The sequence below is a fragment of the Aulonocara sp. 'chitande type north' Nkhata Bay genome, linkage group LG7, assembly GCF_057382095.1.
Source record: "Aulonocara sp. 'chitande type north' Nkhata Bay isolate Kocher_YH1m ecotype deep benthic linkage group LG7, A_spYH_male_GT1.1, whole genome shotgun sequence".
NCBI classification, from domain to species: domain Eukaryota; kingdom Metazoa; phylum Chordata; class Actinopteri; order Cichliformes; family Cichlidae; genus Aulonocara; species Aulonocara sp. 'chitande type north' Nkhata Bay.
Genome location: NC_141350.1, coordinates 4,165,728 through 4,178,595, shown reverse-complemented (window position 1 = coordinate 4,178,595; position 12,868 = coordinate 4,165,728). Strand labels below are relative to the sequence as shown.

General features: G+C 39.8%; 1 protein-coding gene across 3 annotated transcripts in view; it reads right to left on the bottom strand.

The window, feature by feature from the left end:
* Positions 1-12,868, bottom strand: part of LOC147324330 (thromboxane-A synthase-like) — a 27,968-nt gene extending 15,100 nt beyond the window's left edge. For 2 of the 3 annotated variants that reach the window (XR_015130124.1, XM_086298058.1), the window contains exons 1-3: positions 12,466-12,868; positions 9,636-9,780; positions 9,050-9,143 (exon numbers count right to left, since the gene is read on the bottom strand). Coding sequence is in view for 2 of the 3 variants with exons in the window: in XM_086298058.1 (XP_086154184.1) it covers positions 9,050-9,143; positions 9,636-9,736 (195 nt within the window). In the remaining variant the exon portion in view is untranslated. The remainder of the gene's footprint in view (positions 1-9,049; positions 9,144-9,635; positions 9,781-12,465) is intronic. The other variant, XM_086298059.1, reaches the window with a different exon arrangement.

Here is a 12,868-nt window from a genome sequence, read left to right as displayed (position 1 = left end):
CCACAGCTCACATTTATGTCCCTTTTGAACTTCGTCATGTAATGATTAGCAGGATAAAATTTATGCAATATTTTAAATGAGACTTCCTTCACTTTATTCGTTACCAGATACTTGTTAGGAATTGACCATACTCTTTTCCAGTTAATGTCACTGACAAAGAAATTCCAATAAGAGACCACATGTGGAATAGTTAGAGATTCTGTCTGGAACAAAGCACGGATATTCTTATTACTTTTACTGTGGTTTGTTAGACAGATTCTTCCTATGTGTGAATCTAAAGGGTTGGGGAGAGAAACAGATGATATGGAAGGTTGAATACCTTTAAAAAGCATTATAATACCCGTAGGTATTGCATCAAATAATATGGCATATTCTTTGGGTGTGGCTGGAAATTTATAGGTGTTTAAGAATTCTGAGTAGGACATGAGCTGCCCATTAGGATTAAACAGCTGATTCACTAAAACAATCAGTTTCTCAACCCACCTAGAAAAAAATAATGATTTATTTTTATACACTATGTTCCTATTATTCCAAATTGAATACGTATGGGGTGTAAAGTTGTGTTTATATATAAGGGACCAAGCTAATAGAACTTGTTTGTGAAACATCGAGAGCTTTTCTGGAAGCTTATCTATATTATAATCACAACCTAAGATAAAACTTAGACCACCAAACTTAGAGAAAATGTAGTGAGGAATAAAATTCCAAATGGATACCGGATTTTTAAGAAAATGTTTAGCCCAATTAATCTTAAATGTATTGTTTAGAGTAGTAAAATCCAAAACATTGAGACCACCGTGTTCATAGTCATTCATCAATACACTTTTTCTGATGTAATGTGTCCGGTTTTTCCAAAGGAAGTTGAAGAGCATTCGGTCAATATCCTTACAAGTTTTGCCGTCCACATGCAGAGAAATTGCTGCATAAGTCAGTCGAGACAGACCTTCTGCTTTTGAGAGCAATACCCTTCCTCTTAAACTTAAATCTCTCTGCAACCATTGATTTAATTTGGTTTGAGATTTTTTAATAATTGGGGGAAAATTTAGTAAAATTCTGTCTTTTGGATCTTTGCAGATAATCAGACCTAAATATGTTGCTTCATTTTTAACTGTTATATTACAAATACTCTGAACATTACACTCTTTGACAGGTAATAACTGACATTTATTTAAGTTTAGGACCAATCCAGACCCTTTTGAGAAATCCTCTATTACACGTAAAGCAATTGGCACTTGGCTGGCATTTTTAAGAAAAATTGTGGTATCATCTGCCAATTGACTGATGACAATCTCTGTCTGCTATGTTTATACCCTTCACAGGGCTATTCGAAATATGAGAGGCAAGAATTTGGGTGCAAAGTAAAAAAAGATAAGGGCTAATCGGGCAACCTTGGCGTACACCTCGATTAAGACTAAAACGAGAAGTAGTGCCATTTTTCATTCTAATAGAACTATTAGCATTGGAATACAGAGTTTTGATAGCTGCAGAAGATATCACCAAAACCAAATTTCTGAAGTGTAAGAAATATAAATTCATGCTCAATTGAGTCAAAGGCTTTATAGAAGTCCAGGAGAAGGATAAATGAGTCATCAGATATTAATGCTGAGTAGTCCAGAATATCCAAGACGAGTCTAATATTATTGGAGATGTGTCTGTTTGTCATAAAACCAGACTGTGTCTCGTCTACAATATCGTCCAAAATATATTTAATTCTTCTAGCTAGCAATAGAGCTAATATTTTATAATCATTATTTAGGAGGCTTATTGGTCTCCAGTTGTCTATAAAAAGTAGGTCCTTCTTAGGTTTGGGAATTAAAGTAATAAGTCCCTGAGTAAGGCTGGGAGGAAGAGTGCCCCTTTCAATACTTTCATTATAAACCTGCAACAAAAAGGGTGCCAGCTGACAAGAAAATGATTTATAGAATTCAGCCACCAGCCCATCTGTACCCGGAGATTTGTTGTTTTTAAGAAATTCAATAGATGTCAATATCTCTTTTTCAGTAATTGGACTGTCACAAAAAAGCCTATCAGCACTTTTAATCATTTCAACATTGTTTACAGAGTCAATAAATTGGGTAGCGACCTTTGCGTTATAATTGGATTCATACAACTTTGAGTAGAAATTACAACAAAATTGAGAGATAATTTTTGCATCATCACTGACCGTACCATTTATATTCAATTTATGAATAGTATTGGTTTTAGATCTCTGTTTTTCTAAGCGGAAAAAATAAGCAGAATTCTGCTCTCCCTCCTCTATCCATCTTTTTCTTGAACGAACGAAAGCTCCTTCAGCTTTCTGGTGGTAAATCTCATTCAGTTTAGATTGAAAGGACCTAAGATGTAATCTATCCTCCTCCGAGACTTCGTCTGGTGGGAGTTGATATATTGCGGAAATTTGAACAATTAGATTTTCTTCTTCTGCTGCCCTTGACTTAGCTATTTTTGCCCCATACTGTCTCAACATTTTACTTGTCTCAAATTTAAAAATTTCCCAGTTTGTGCTATAGGAATTCACAATATTAGCCTTGTGTATAAAGTGCTTTAACAGTCGTGTAATTTCAGATTTTACAATTGTATGGCTCAGAAGCGAGCTATTTAATTTCCAATAGGAGGATCTATTAATTGCAATAGTAGGAAAGAGTTGCAGATTAATATATATTGCTCTATGATCCGTAAGTGGAGTTGTAAGGATATTGACCGTAACACTGTCCTTTGATAGACTACTTGATATTAACCAGAAATCAATACGTGATTTCCTTGAACCAGAACGGTTACTCCAGGTAAAAGATATATCATCAGGAAATTTGTCTCTCCAAATATCAGTTACATTAAATTTATCCATAAATGTTTCCAATCTCAAATTATTCCTAAAATGTTGTGCTGGTGGCCATCTGTCTATAGTGTCATTTAGTGAAACATTAAAATCTCCTCCAATTATTAAGTTTGAACTGGGATATTTAGAGAGCCAAAAACTAATCCTTGTATCTAAAGAGTCAATTAAATTATCATTTTCAGGTTTGGTATTATAGCCATATAAATTGACAATTATGAAAATGGAGTGATTGTATTCTACTATCAGACAAATATAATGACCCAAAGAGTCACAATCTGAATGTAGAACAATACCTTCGAAGCTACCTTTGAGAGTTGTGACCCCAGCTGACCTCTCTGTGCCATGCGAATACCAAACATCGTTACCCCACTGAGACTTCCAGAAGTTCACATCAGCAGATACAGAATGGCTTTCTTGGAAAAAACAAAAATGACTTTTATATTTCTTAGCAAACAAAAATAAGGCTTTACGTTTACAGATCTGTCTCAACCCCCTGGCATTTAGGGAAACAATAGAAAATGACAATTAAGAAAACAAAAAATAAACAGCTAGAAATTTAAAGAACCAATATTGTGTGCTTAACAAAAAATAAACCTCACTAAGGGACCGAGCATTGCAAGGATGAAAATAACTCGGCAGAAATACACGAAATATTTTTTAGGATACAACTCAGGTGCTGAAACTTAAAGTGTCCTCACACTATAAATGAGGCATAGACTTAATGATCCAAAACGCCAGAAGGATCAATGAAAAACAGCCAACCAAGTCCAAGCAACTGTGCAACATTGTAGGGTCTTTTCCATTCCTTAGCTTCCCCCATATTCACCTCTCATTCTGAAGACGGGAAAACTTCTGTCCCATTAACAAAACCCCGGCATCCGACGTAATAGGCCTTTTTATTTTCTCTGCGAGCCTTCTCGATAATGGGCCACAACTTGCTCCGGCGCTCCCTCTCTTCTCTGGAAAGGTCCTCAGCAAACTTCAAGCCCCGGTTTTCCTTTAAGAATGGAGATGTCTTAGCTGCTTTCCACAGGCTATCTCTGGTTCTGCGGGAGATGAACTGGATGATAATAGGTCTGGGACTGGTGTTGTTTGGGCGTTTGGAGCCGACCCGATGTACGGTGTCAATGGTGTCATAAAGTTGGTTTTTACATTCAAGCAACGTAGCCTGACAAATCTCAACAGCAACCTTCCATGTATCCTCCTGTTGTTCTTCTTTGACACCAAATAGCCTGAGGTTCCACCGTCTGGAATATCGCTCGAGATCTGTGATTCTTTGCTGGTTTTTATCCATACGCTCTTCCTCTTTGGAGATTTTCTGCTCCAATGTGCCCACTCTGCATTTGACATCGTTTATCTCTTCGCATGCAAAGACCACAGTTTTCCTGATCCCGTCAATCTGTAGTGCAAGGTTATCCATTCTTTCGTTTATTAGTTTTGATAGAGTTTCAACAATATCCACGCTATCTCCCTTTGAATGCATCGCTTTCTTTGGCGCCGGAGACTGGCTGGGTGAGACGGGTAGAGATGGAAACTCGTCCATTACGTCCTCAGTTATTGGGAGAGGTAGTGAAAGAGCCGTATAGTCATGGCAGTTGTCAAGCAGTGGGTTCACCGACCCGGTTGTTTGGCTAGCATTAGCCTTTAGCAGTAGCTTCGTCTTGGAGCTAGACGAGGGTCTTTTATTGTCACGCTGTGACATTTTATCTCTTAATTGATCAAAATCAGTCCTTTTCTGGCTTAAATACCGTAAAAGCTTCTAAGGTCTGAGTTGACACAGTGTTGCTACCGTATTATAAGGTTACATTTGCTAAGCTCGGCAGTAAGCGTGTACTTACTCGGCCATCTTGGAACGCCCTCCAGCGGCAGTGTTCTTCTGCAGATGTCAATAAACGGCTGTGCTCCCTGGCTAGCTCACGGGAAGCAAGACCAAACGACACCTCCGTCTCCTCCTTGTCTGAGCTCGCTACATTGGTGTCAGAAGTGGGATGATGGTGGCACCCCATGTTCTGACCCGAGTGACTTTTCCCCCGCCGGTCGTGACCGGCCGGTGCGCCAAAAGAAGGCACCTGGACATTTGCAGGACTTTGTGTGGGGCAATGGGGTCGTCGGGGACGACTGACCCCTTAGGTGGGAGGCTATGTAGCGGGTCAGGGCTGTTCGGGGTTCTGTTTGTACAGTTATGTTTTGTTTATGTTGCCATAGTGACGGGTGACGCCCTCTCGCTGCGACGGTGTGTCCTTCCGGGGTCAGAGGGCGCTCTGTGTGTTGTTGTTGCTGTGCGGTTGCCGCGCTGAGCAGTTAGCTAGCGGCATATGGAACGCCAGGACTGCCATAATGAATTAATTAAATACACCATTAAATAATTAATTAAATGTGGCAATAATTAATTAAAATTGGAATTAATTAATTAAATAAATAGTTATGACACATGTAATTAATTAATTATTGACACATTTAATTAATTATTTATGTATTTCACATTTTAATTAATTATTTATGTATTTCACATTTTAATTAATTATTGACACATTTAATTAATTATTTAATGATATATTTATTTATTTCATTTTGGCAGTCCTGGCGCCTGGCTCTCATCATGAAATAATTTTATCTGTCAGCCTCACCCATCAAACTCAGGGGGCGGGGTTAACGCTGATCGAGTCAAAACCATTGCTTTGGCCTGGTGGCCATTGTTTCTAGCACACAACAACCGGCATGTGGAAGCTAACAGAACTGAGCTTTGAAAAACCCTGTTTGTGTGTCACCAAATACCGTTTTAATATTTTTTTAGCCGAGAATGTAGTGGTTTAATCTTCATGTGTCTGGTCGGTTTGTCAAGATACAGCCTCTTTGCAAAAGTGTTTCGATGATTTCAGAGATGTCTGCCCAGTCTCACGGCAAAGCGTGGGATAGACCCGCTCGCCTCGCAAGCAATCCCACCGACAAAGCGCAGGCCCCGGTACACAGCTGTAGTAACCCCCGCTGACTTCTTTTACTGAGGTTATATTTATCGGTGTTTTATTTCCTGATGTTCTTATGTGTCCTACGTGTTTCAGTCGCCAATTCTGAATTATAACTAACATTAAAAACATGTTTAAGGAGGAGAGAGAGCAAATAAATCTGTTTAACATCTGATCTTTGGGTTTTTGTTCAGTAATCAGCGTGACCTGTTTAAATGTTTGAAAAGGAAGATTAGATATAAAAAACGTCAAACATAGACTCAGTCTGCCTTCACATTTGATATGAGGCCAGCACGTATAGTGGCCTCAGCAGGCTATTACTGAAATACACGTGCTATATCATAAACTATGATATAAATAGGGAGGTCCTATTAACATGTTTAGTTTTAAAGGACACCTTCCTGCCTTTAGTCTCATTCATGAGCGGTATTAGTTTTCTTCTAACATCCAGAAGTCTGCACAATGTGTTTCATAGTTTGTAACAAGCCTTTGACAGGTAAACATAACATGACCGAAAAAGCAAAAAAAAAAAAGAGAGAGAGAGAGAGTGTTGACATAAGAAGAGAAAATGCTCTCAATTATGGAGACAGGCAAATGGTTCATTTATGTTTGATGTGTGTTTATTCCTCCCTAAATATTGTCGGTGAAGTTCGCCATGCACGTCAGATTTTCCTGCGCATTTTTATACGTCTGCCAACAGAGAGAGAAAAAAAATCACATTCTAACAGACAGCTGGTGCTTAGAATACAGTTGAATAACTATTAAAAAACAGATGATATTTAGATGATAGTTCAGTCTAACACATGTGCCAGTGAACCATTAAACGTCTGTGAAACTATGCAGTTATGAAACGTAACTTTAACCTCAGCCAAACCGATTTGCTCAGTTGTAAATAAAACAGCGAAGTAAACGTGACCCGACAGACAGAACCTGAGTGAATGAAGTCCAGCGTTTAACCACTGAGAGCTAAAACTAAGGTGAGGTTTCAAAGCTGTGTGCCGGTGATTGGACATCAGCCGCTGATGAAGCTGTTCGCCTATAAAGTGCTCTGTAAGGAAACAAGCTCCAGCAGCTCTGCGCTCGGGGAAAACACTATATTTACTTATCTTGTGCAGAAAAATGCGCTGACATTGCTTTATATCGAGCACCAGCTGCCCAGTTAAACTGTGACTATCACCAGGTAACGTAGGCGTGTTTCTTGAATTAGCAGCAGGTGTTAAACAGCTGACAGATGAGGAGGAGGAGGATGCATGCAGGTAAACTGAGGGTCTGCTGAGCTGATCGCTGGTTTCGTGAGAAAAATGTCAGCTCGTTCTTTATGTTACAGAAGCACAGAGACACAAGACCAGGCGGAGAGAGACGATCGTTCGGTGAAAATGAGAATCTGCGAATGCAACATGTGGAACACGGAGAGTGGAATATGTAAACAAACCGGTTAACGTACCCCCTCGGTGCACTCTGCATGCTAATTGTTAGCAGAGCTAGTGAAATCTCTGAAAACATCTGAGCACTTTTGCAAACATGTTCTATGTTGACAACCTGACCAGACATACGTTGCGACATTCGCGGCTAAAACACTGTTAAAAGTGTAGCTGGTGACAGAAAAACGGGGTATTTTAAAACTACACCACCACCATTGCTGCCTGTGATTTGATCTGCATTCTGGGATACCTGGCTGCCCCAAGTCTACACAAGCAATCGATTATCTAGGATCGACCTGTTTTGACTTACTTTGCACGGCAACCAATCAAATGTTAGAGAAGCTGCATGGGCAGCGTTAACCCCGCCCCCTGAGTTTGATGGGTGAGGCTGACAGATAAAATTATTTCAAGATGAGAGCCAGGCGCCAGGACTGCCAAAATGAAATAAATAAATATATCATTAAATAATTAATTAAATGTGTCAATGATTAATTAAATGTGTCAATAATTAATTAAAATGTGAAATACATAAATAATTAATTAAATGTGTCAATAATTAATTAATTACATGTGTCATAACTATTTATTTAATTAATTAATTCCAATTTTAATTAATTATTGCCACATTTAATTAATTATTTAATGGTGTATTTAATTAATTCATTATGGCAGTCCTGGCGTTCCATAGCGGCAGTGTTCTTCTGCAGATGTCAATAAACGGCTGTGCTCCCTGGCTAGCTCACGGGAAGCAAGACCAAACGATACCTCCGTCTCCTCGTTGTCTGAGCTCGCCACAATATTAAACATATCAGGTCCCCATAAGGAGAATCCTGTGCTAACGGCTGTCTAAATGACTCGGGTAAAGTTTGTAGCATGCTTGTTGTTTTTGTCTGCTTCCACTTGTCTTTGCACTAGGATGATGTCGGCGTAAATGTGCAGTCATATTCGTTGTGTTCCCACCAGTGCTGTCAGCGTTAATCTCGTTGAAATGACGTTAACGCCACAACAAGGCAAATCTCCGTTAACGAGCTACCCCTGCGTGGGGCTAGACAGCCAACACGTTAACGAGCTAACTGCGCTAACACACTAGTTCCCACCCATGTAATTGAGCATTGCGTGGCACATCCAACATACTGTTTTACTTTAGTCCATGACGCGCTTACCTTCAGGGTCATACGTCACATGAAAACCAAAATAATTCCAAACGCCAAATCTGAATGAGGGTGGGGGAGGTTCAATTTGCCATGTTGCAAGGAGAGCTTAACTTCTGTCTCGCTAGCTTGCCCTGCGCTCTTCCTTCTGACGATGCTGTCTGTGTTGAACACTCAGTGGATCTGCGCTCGACAGTGCAGCCTAGGCGGAGTAGTCGAACGCAGATTCACTGAGCGCTCAACACAGACATCATCGTCAGAAGGAAAGTTGATAAAATAAATTACAAATTTTGTATTGTTCGATACATATGCGTACCGAACCGAAAGCACTGTATCGAACGGTTCAATATCGATACGAGTATCGTTGCACCCCTAAAAACCAGTACCGGTACCGAAAAAAAGAAGATTTATTCATAACACACATGAAAAGACCCAGGGAAACCGAGTTAACGATAAAAACGATAACAAAATAACGCTGAAAACCAATAAAAACCCTGAAAACCACACATTTCACACCTGAGCCTCAACTCTCGCGGCCCGGTACCAAACGACTCACGGACCGGTACCGGTCCGAGGCCCAGGGGTTGGGGACCGCTGCTTTAAACCATCCCAGTTTGACACAAAATGAAGCAGATGTTGAAGGTAACTCTGGTCTTCCTTTGTTACACTGTATCTTACCTGCTGAAACATGAATAAGTTGCCAAAGAAAGGCACTGGCTTTGGATGTTTGATGCCATATCGTGAGAGGACTGAGAAGGGATGGACTGAATACCTACAGGCAAAAGTGCAGAAATGTGATGATGTGTTGTGAATGAAAGGATTAAACATCAAGCTCATTAACTCTTAGATAGTTTTATTTTTATTTTTTTATCCTAATGATACTTTCTTTTTCCTTCACTGACATCTCATATTGAGAGTTCATGTGAACAGCGACCAAAATGTAAGTTCAATAATTAACTCCTTTTAAGTGCTTAGTTTGCCATGAAATAATGTGGGAACAGGCCTCCCCTGCCTATCAGTCAATTGTCCAATTACCTTTGAGTCTATGAAAATGGGTGACTGTGGATATACATAATATGTAACATATAGTATATATTGCTGTATTTTCACAGCAGAACAATATGTCACAAATAAACATACTAAGGTTTTATTTCCAGCTAAGTGTGGTGGAGTACAGAGAAAACTGACATAAAATGTGTCATTATCCAAAAACTGTCCGACTGTCCATCATAAATAAACAAATACTGAACATTTGTTCACTCACCAGTAAAGGAGACCGAGGAAAATGAGGAAGAGGCTGAGTGTCACAGATATTCTGCTGACCTCAATGTTGAACATGTTTAAAAAGTCACCTGCAGCCTGCATGTTGGAAAATCTTGTTTTCTATCCTCAGACTGAGATGAAAGTTCCTGCGCAGAAAAACAAGAAAAAGGGTTTAAGTTAACAAAAAGAACTAGATTGAATATAATGCACGTACAAAAACAGGAAGCCATAAAAATACTTGCAAAACAGGTCTTTAAAACAAAAGAATTATATACCCCCTTCATAAATCTTTTTGCCTACAGTGTATTTACCAACTGAAGTAAAGTTATAAGACATAAAAACAGACAGAAACGTCGGAAATCACCACAGCAGAGAAACCAGAAGTGTTATATAGCAAGGTAAAAGTCATTTTATATAAATACTTTAGATTAGTGATGTGACGTTCTGTATCGAGGCTTCAAAGCTTGTGTCGAGTAATTGAGGGGGCGTTTCCGCGATGCGCGTATCGAGGCTTGCTTCATTTATGGGAGGAGCTGAAAATGATGACTTCCGAAGCCTCGCTGCCCGGCTGTACCACGTGACTGGTTCATGAAGCGGTTCGAACTTTGCCGCGAGATATGACAGCGATATAAACCCCTCAGACTTCATTCAAAATGTGGGTGTTTGATGGAGAGTTGCGGTTAGTGAGAGTTTGGAGACCGTTTGGAGGTTTATGAGAGTGAGGAGAGAAAGTCAGGAGAGAATGGAGCCAGCTAAGAAGAGGAGGATGTCCTCCCCTGTGTGGGAACATTTTGATTTTATTCCTCCCAACAAGGTATGTAAATTTCTACAGAAGATATATTTTCATAATACTGATGGTGCAATACAATTTATGTTAAGCTGTCTTGACTTTTGTACAAGGTGAAGTGTTTGCTATGTGCCAGGGAGCTGGGATATAACAACAACACCTCATCCATGCTTAGGCACTACAGAGCTTTGCATGAGAATAAGGGGAACACCGATTGTGCAGCAAGACCAGGTGAGCCATCAAATGCCATGATAATATAGCATGCAGTAATGTTACTAAATGATATAACAATATTATACAGCTGTAATAAGTTACGTGTGTGATGTTTATATTTGTGCTTTGTCTTTATTGTCTTTCCTCAGGAGAACAATCTCCAATAGATGAAGACCTGGTTAGCATGGTGATTGAGGACTCCCAGCCATTTAGCATTGTGGAGGACAAAGGATTCAAAACATTTGTTAAATCATTAAATCCTAGCTATGTTCTCCCCACTAAAAACGTCATAAAAGCAGTGAAAATGTAGTTTTTACTGAATAAAATGTGAACAGGCAGGACTGAGGCCTCAGTCTGTAGCTGTCCATACCTCAACGTTACAAAAGCACAACCACTGTCCACACCCCAACCACACCTCACCTCACAGTAAATGATCATTTCCATTTTAAGCATTTCCAAATGATCATTTTCCATACTGCCAGTATAAATATACACAGTATACTGCCATCACTACAATATACTTTTAAAGTTATTTTATTGGTTTTTAAATGTCTTAATGGTCTTGGGCCTTCTTATCTCTCAGATTTGCTTTTACCATATGAACCCTCGCGGACCCTGAGGTCCTCTGATACTGGCCTTTTGATTGTCCCTAAAGTCAGGACACATACTCACGGAGAGGCAGCTTTTCAGTGGTATGGTCCTCGTCTGTGGAACAACCTGCCGGAGGAGCTCAGGGCCGCAGAGAACGTACATGTTTTTAAGAACAGGCTCAAGACCCACCTTTTTAATTTAGCTTTTACTTAACGTTTATCTATTTTATGCTTATTTATTCTATCCTGTTATTCTATTTATATTATTGAGGTTTTACCTAATATTTATTGATTTTATTCTTATTCATTTTTTTACCTTCTTACTCTATTTATATTTATATTGTATCCCATTCTTATTTATTTTTTTATTCTGTATATACTCTTATTAGGTCATATCTCCAGTGTTTCCTCGGAGGGCGCTCTCTGCACCGGGGCTGTGATCGACCGTGGCTGCTGGGGCTCTTCTCAGCCTGGCTGGGGGGCTTCTTTGCCTCCCTCCTGCTGTGTGCCCAGCCTGGAGGCTGCGGTCTGTGACCGGCTCCCGGTGCAGACGGCTCCCTGTGATAGTGTTTCCTCACCTGGCTCATGTGTGCCCAGCCCAATTTTACTCTTTAAGTAAGTGTGTGTGTGTGTGTGTGTGTGCGCGCGTGGGGGGGTATCCATGATCGTTTATGTTAATGAAAGTGTGGGGAGTGAGTTGGAGGGCGGGGTAGGCTGCTTTTAACCACGTAAAGCACTTTGTGCTACATCTTTGTATGAAAAGTGCCTTATAAATAAAGTTTGATTGATTGATTGATACATGTTTTACACACTCCTTTTGTTGTTGACATTTACAGGCTGTGTGCAAAAGGCCACACTCTTCAAATTCATGCCAACTAATATTTTTACGTCCAGTACATGTCCTACTGGAGCAAATGAAGCTTCAAGACGCTTTGCGCTGGGGTGAACCAATTGGATGAAAAGCTTCAGTGCTTCATGAAGCTTCATGTGCCCATCACTAGTTTAGCTGGATCTGTAGGGACCACTAACCACTGAACAAGTGAAACCTAACCTACCCTTTTTCTCTCATTTACTAACGGTCCTTACCTGTGGCGCACAACTCATTTACTCATGTGATGCTAGGTTAGCTTGCTGATGAAATAAAGGTTTCCATCTAACTAATATCACTAACATGTTTCTATTACTTGTGTCTTTATAATATTAACACCGCAACATTCAGCATATGGGAAACACACACTCACCTCACCTTCTTCGTCCTTCGCCCAGGTTTTGTAAATATAATAGTCACGTCTTCCTCTTTTTGACAACAGCTCGTCACTCCACAGGAAGCTGCGTCGTCTACTGCCCCCATCTGCACCGGAGTGGAAAGGCTCTTCTTGCGTTTCCCAGAGAGACATTTGTGACATTGTTATATTAAACATGCCCAATTATTTCGTACGGAAGCACAAGATGATAATACCAAACATAACATTGTTACTTTTACAGAATATATTTAAAATATTCAATGATTTTTTTTTCTGGATGGTACTGGACAGAGTCTTTTCCTGTCGTTTCTGGGTATTTGGTACAGATAGATCACCATATACAGAATGTGGGTTTAATTTCAGGTAACAGCAAATATAGCGTAATTCTCCTTTAGACTGG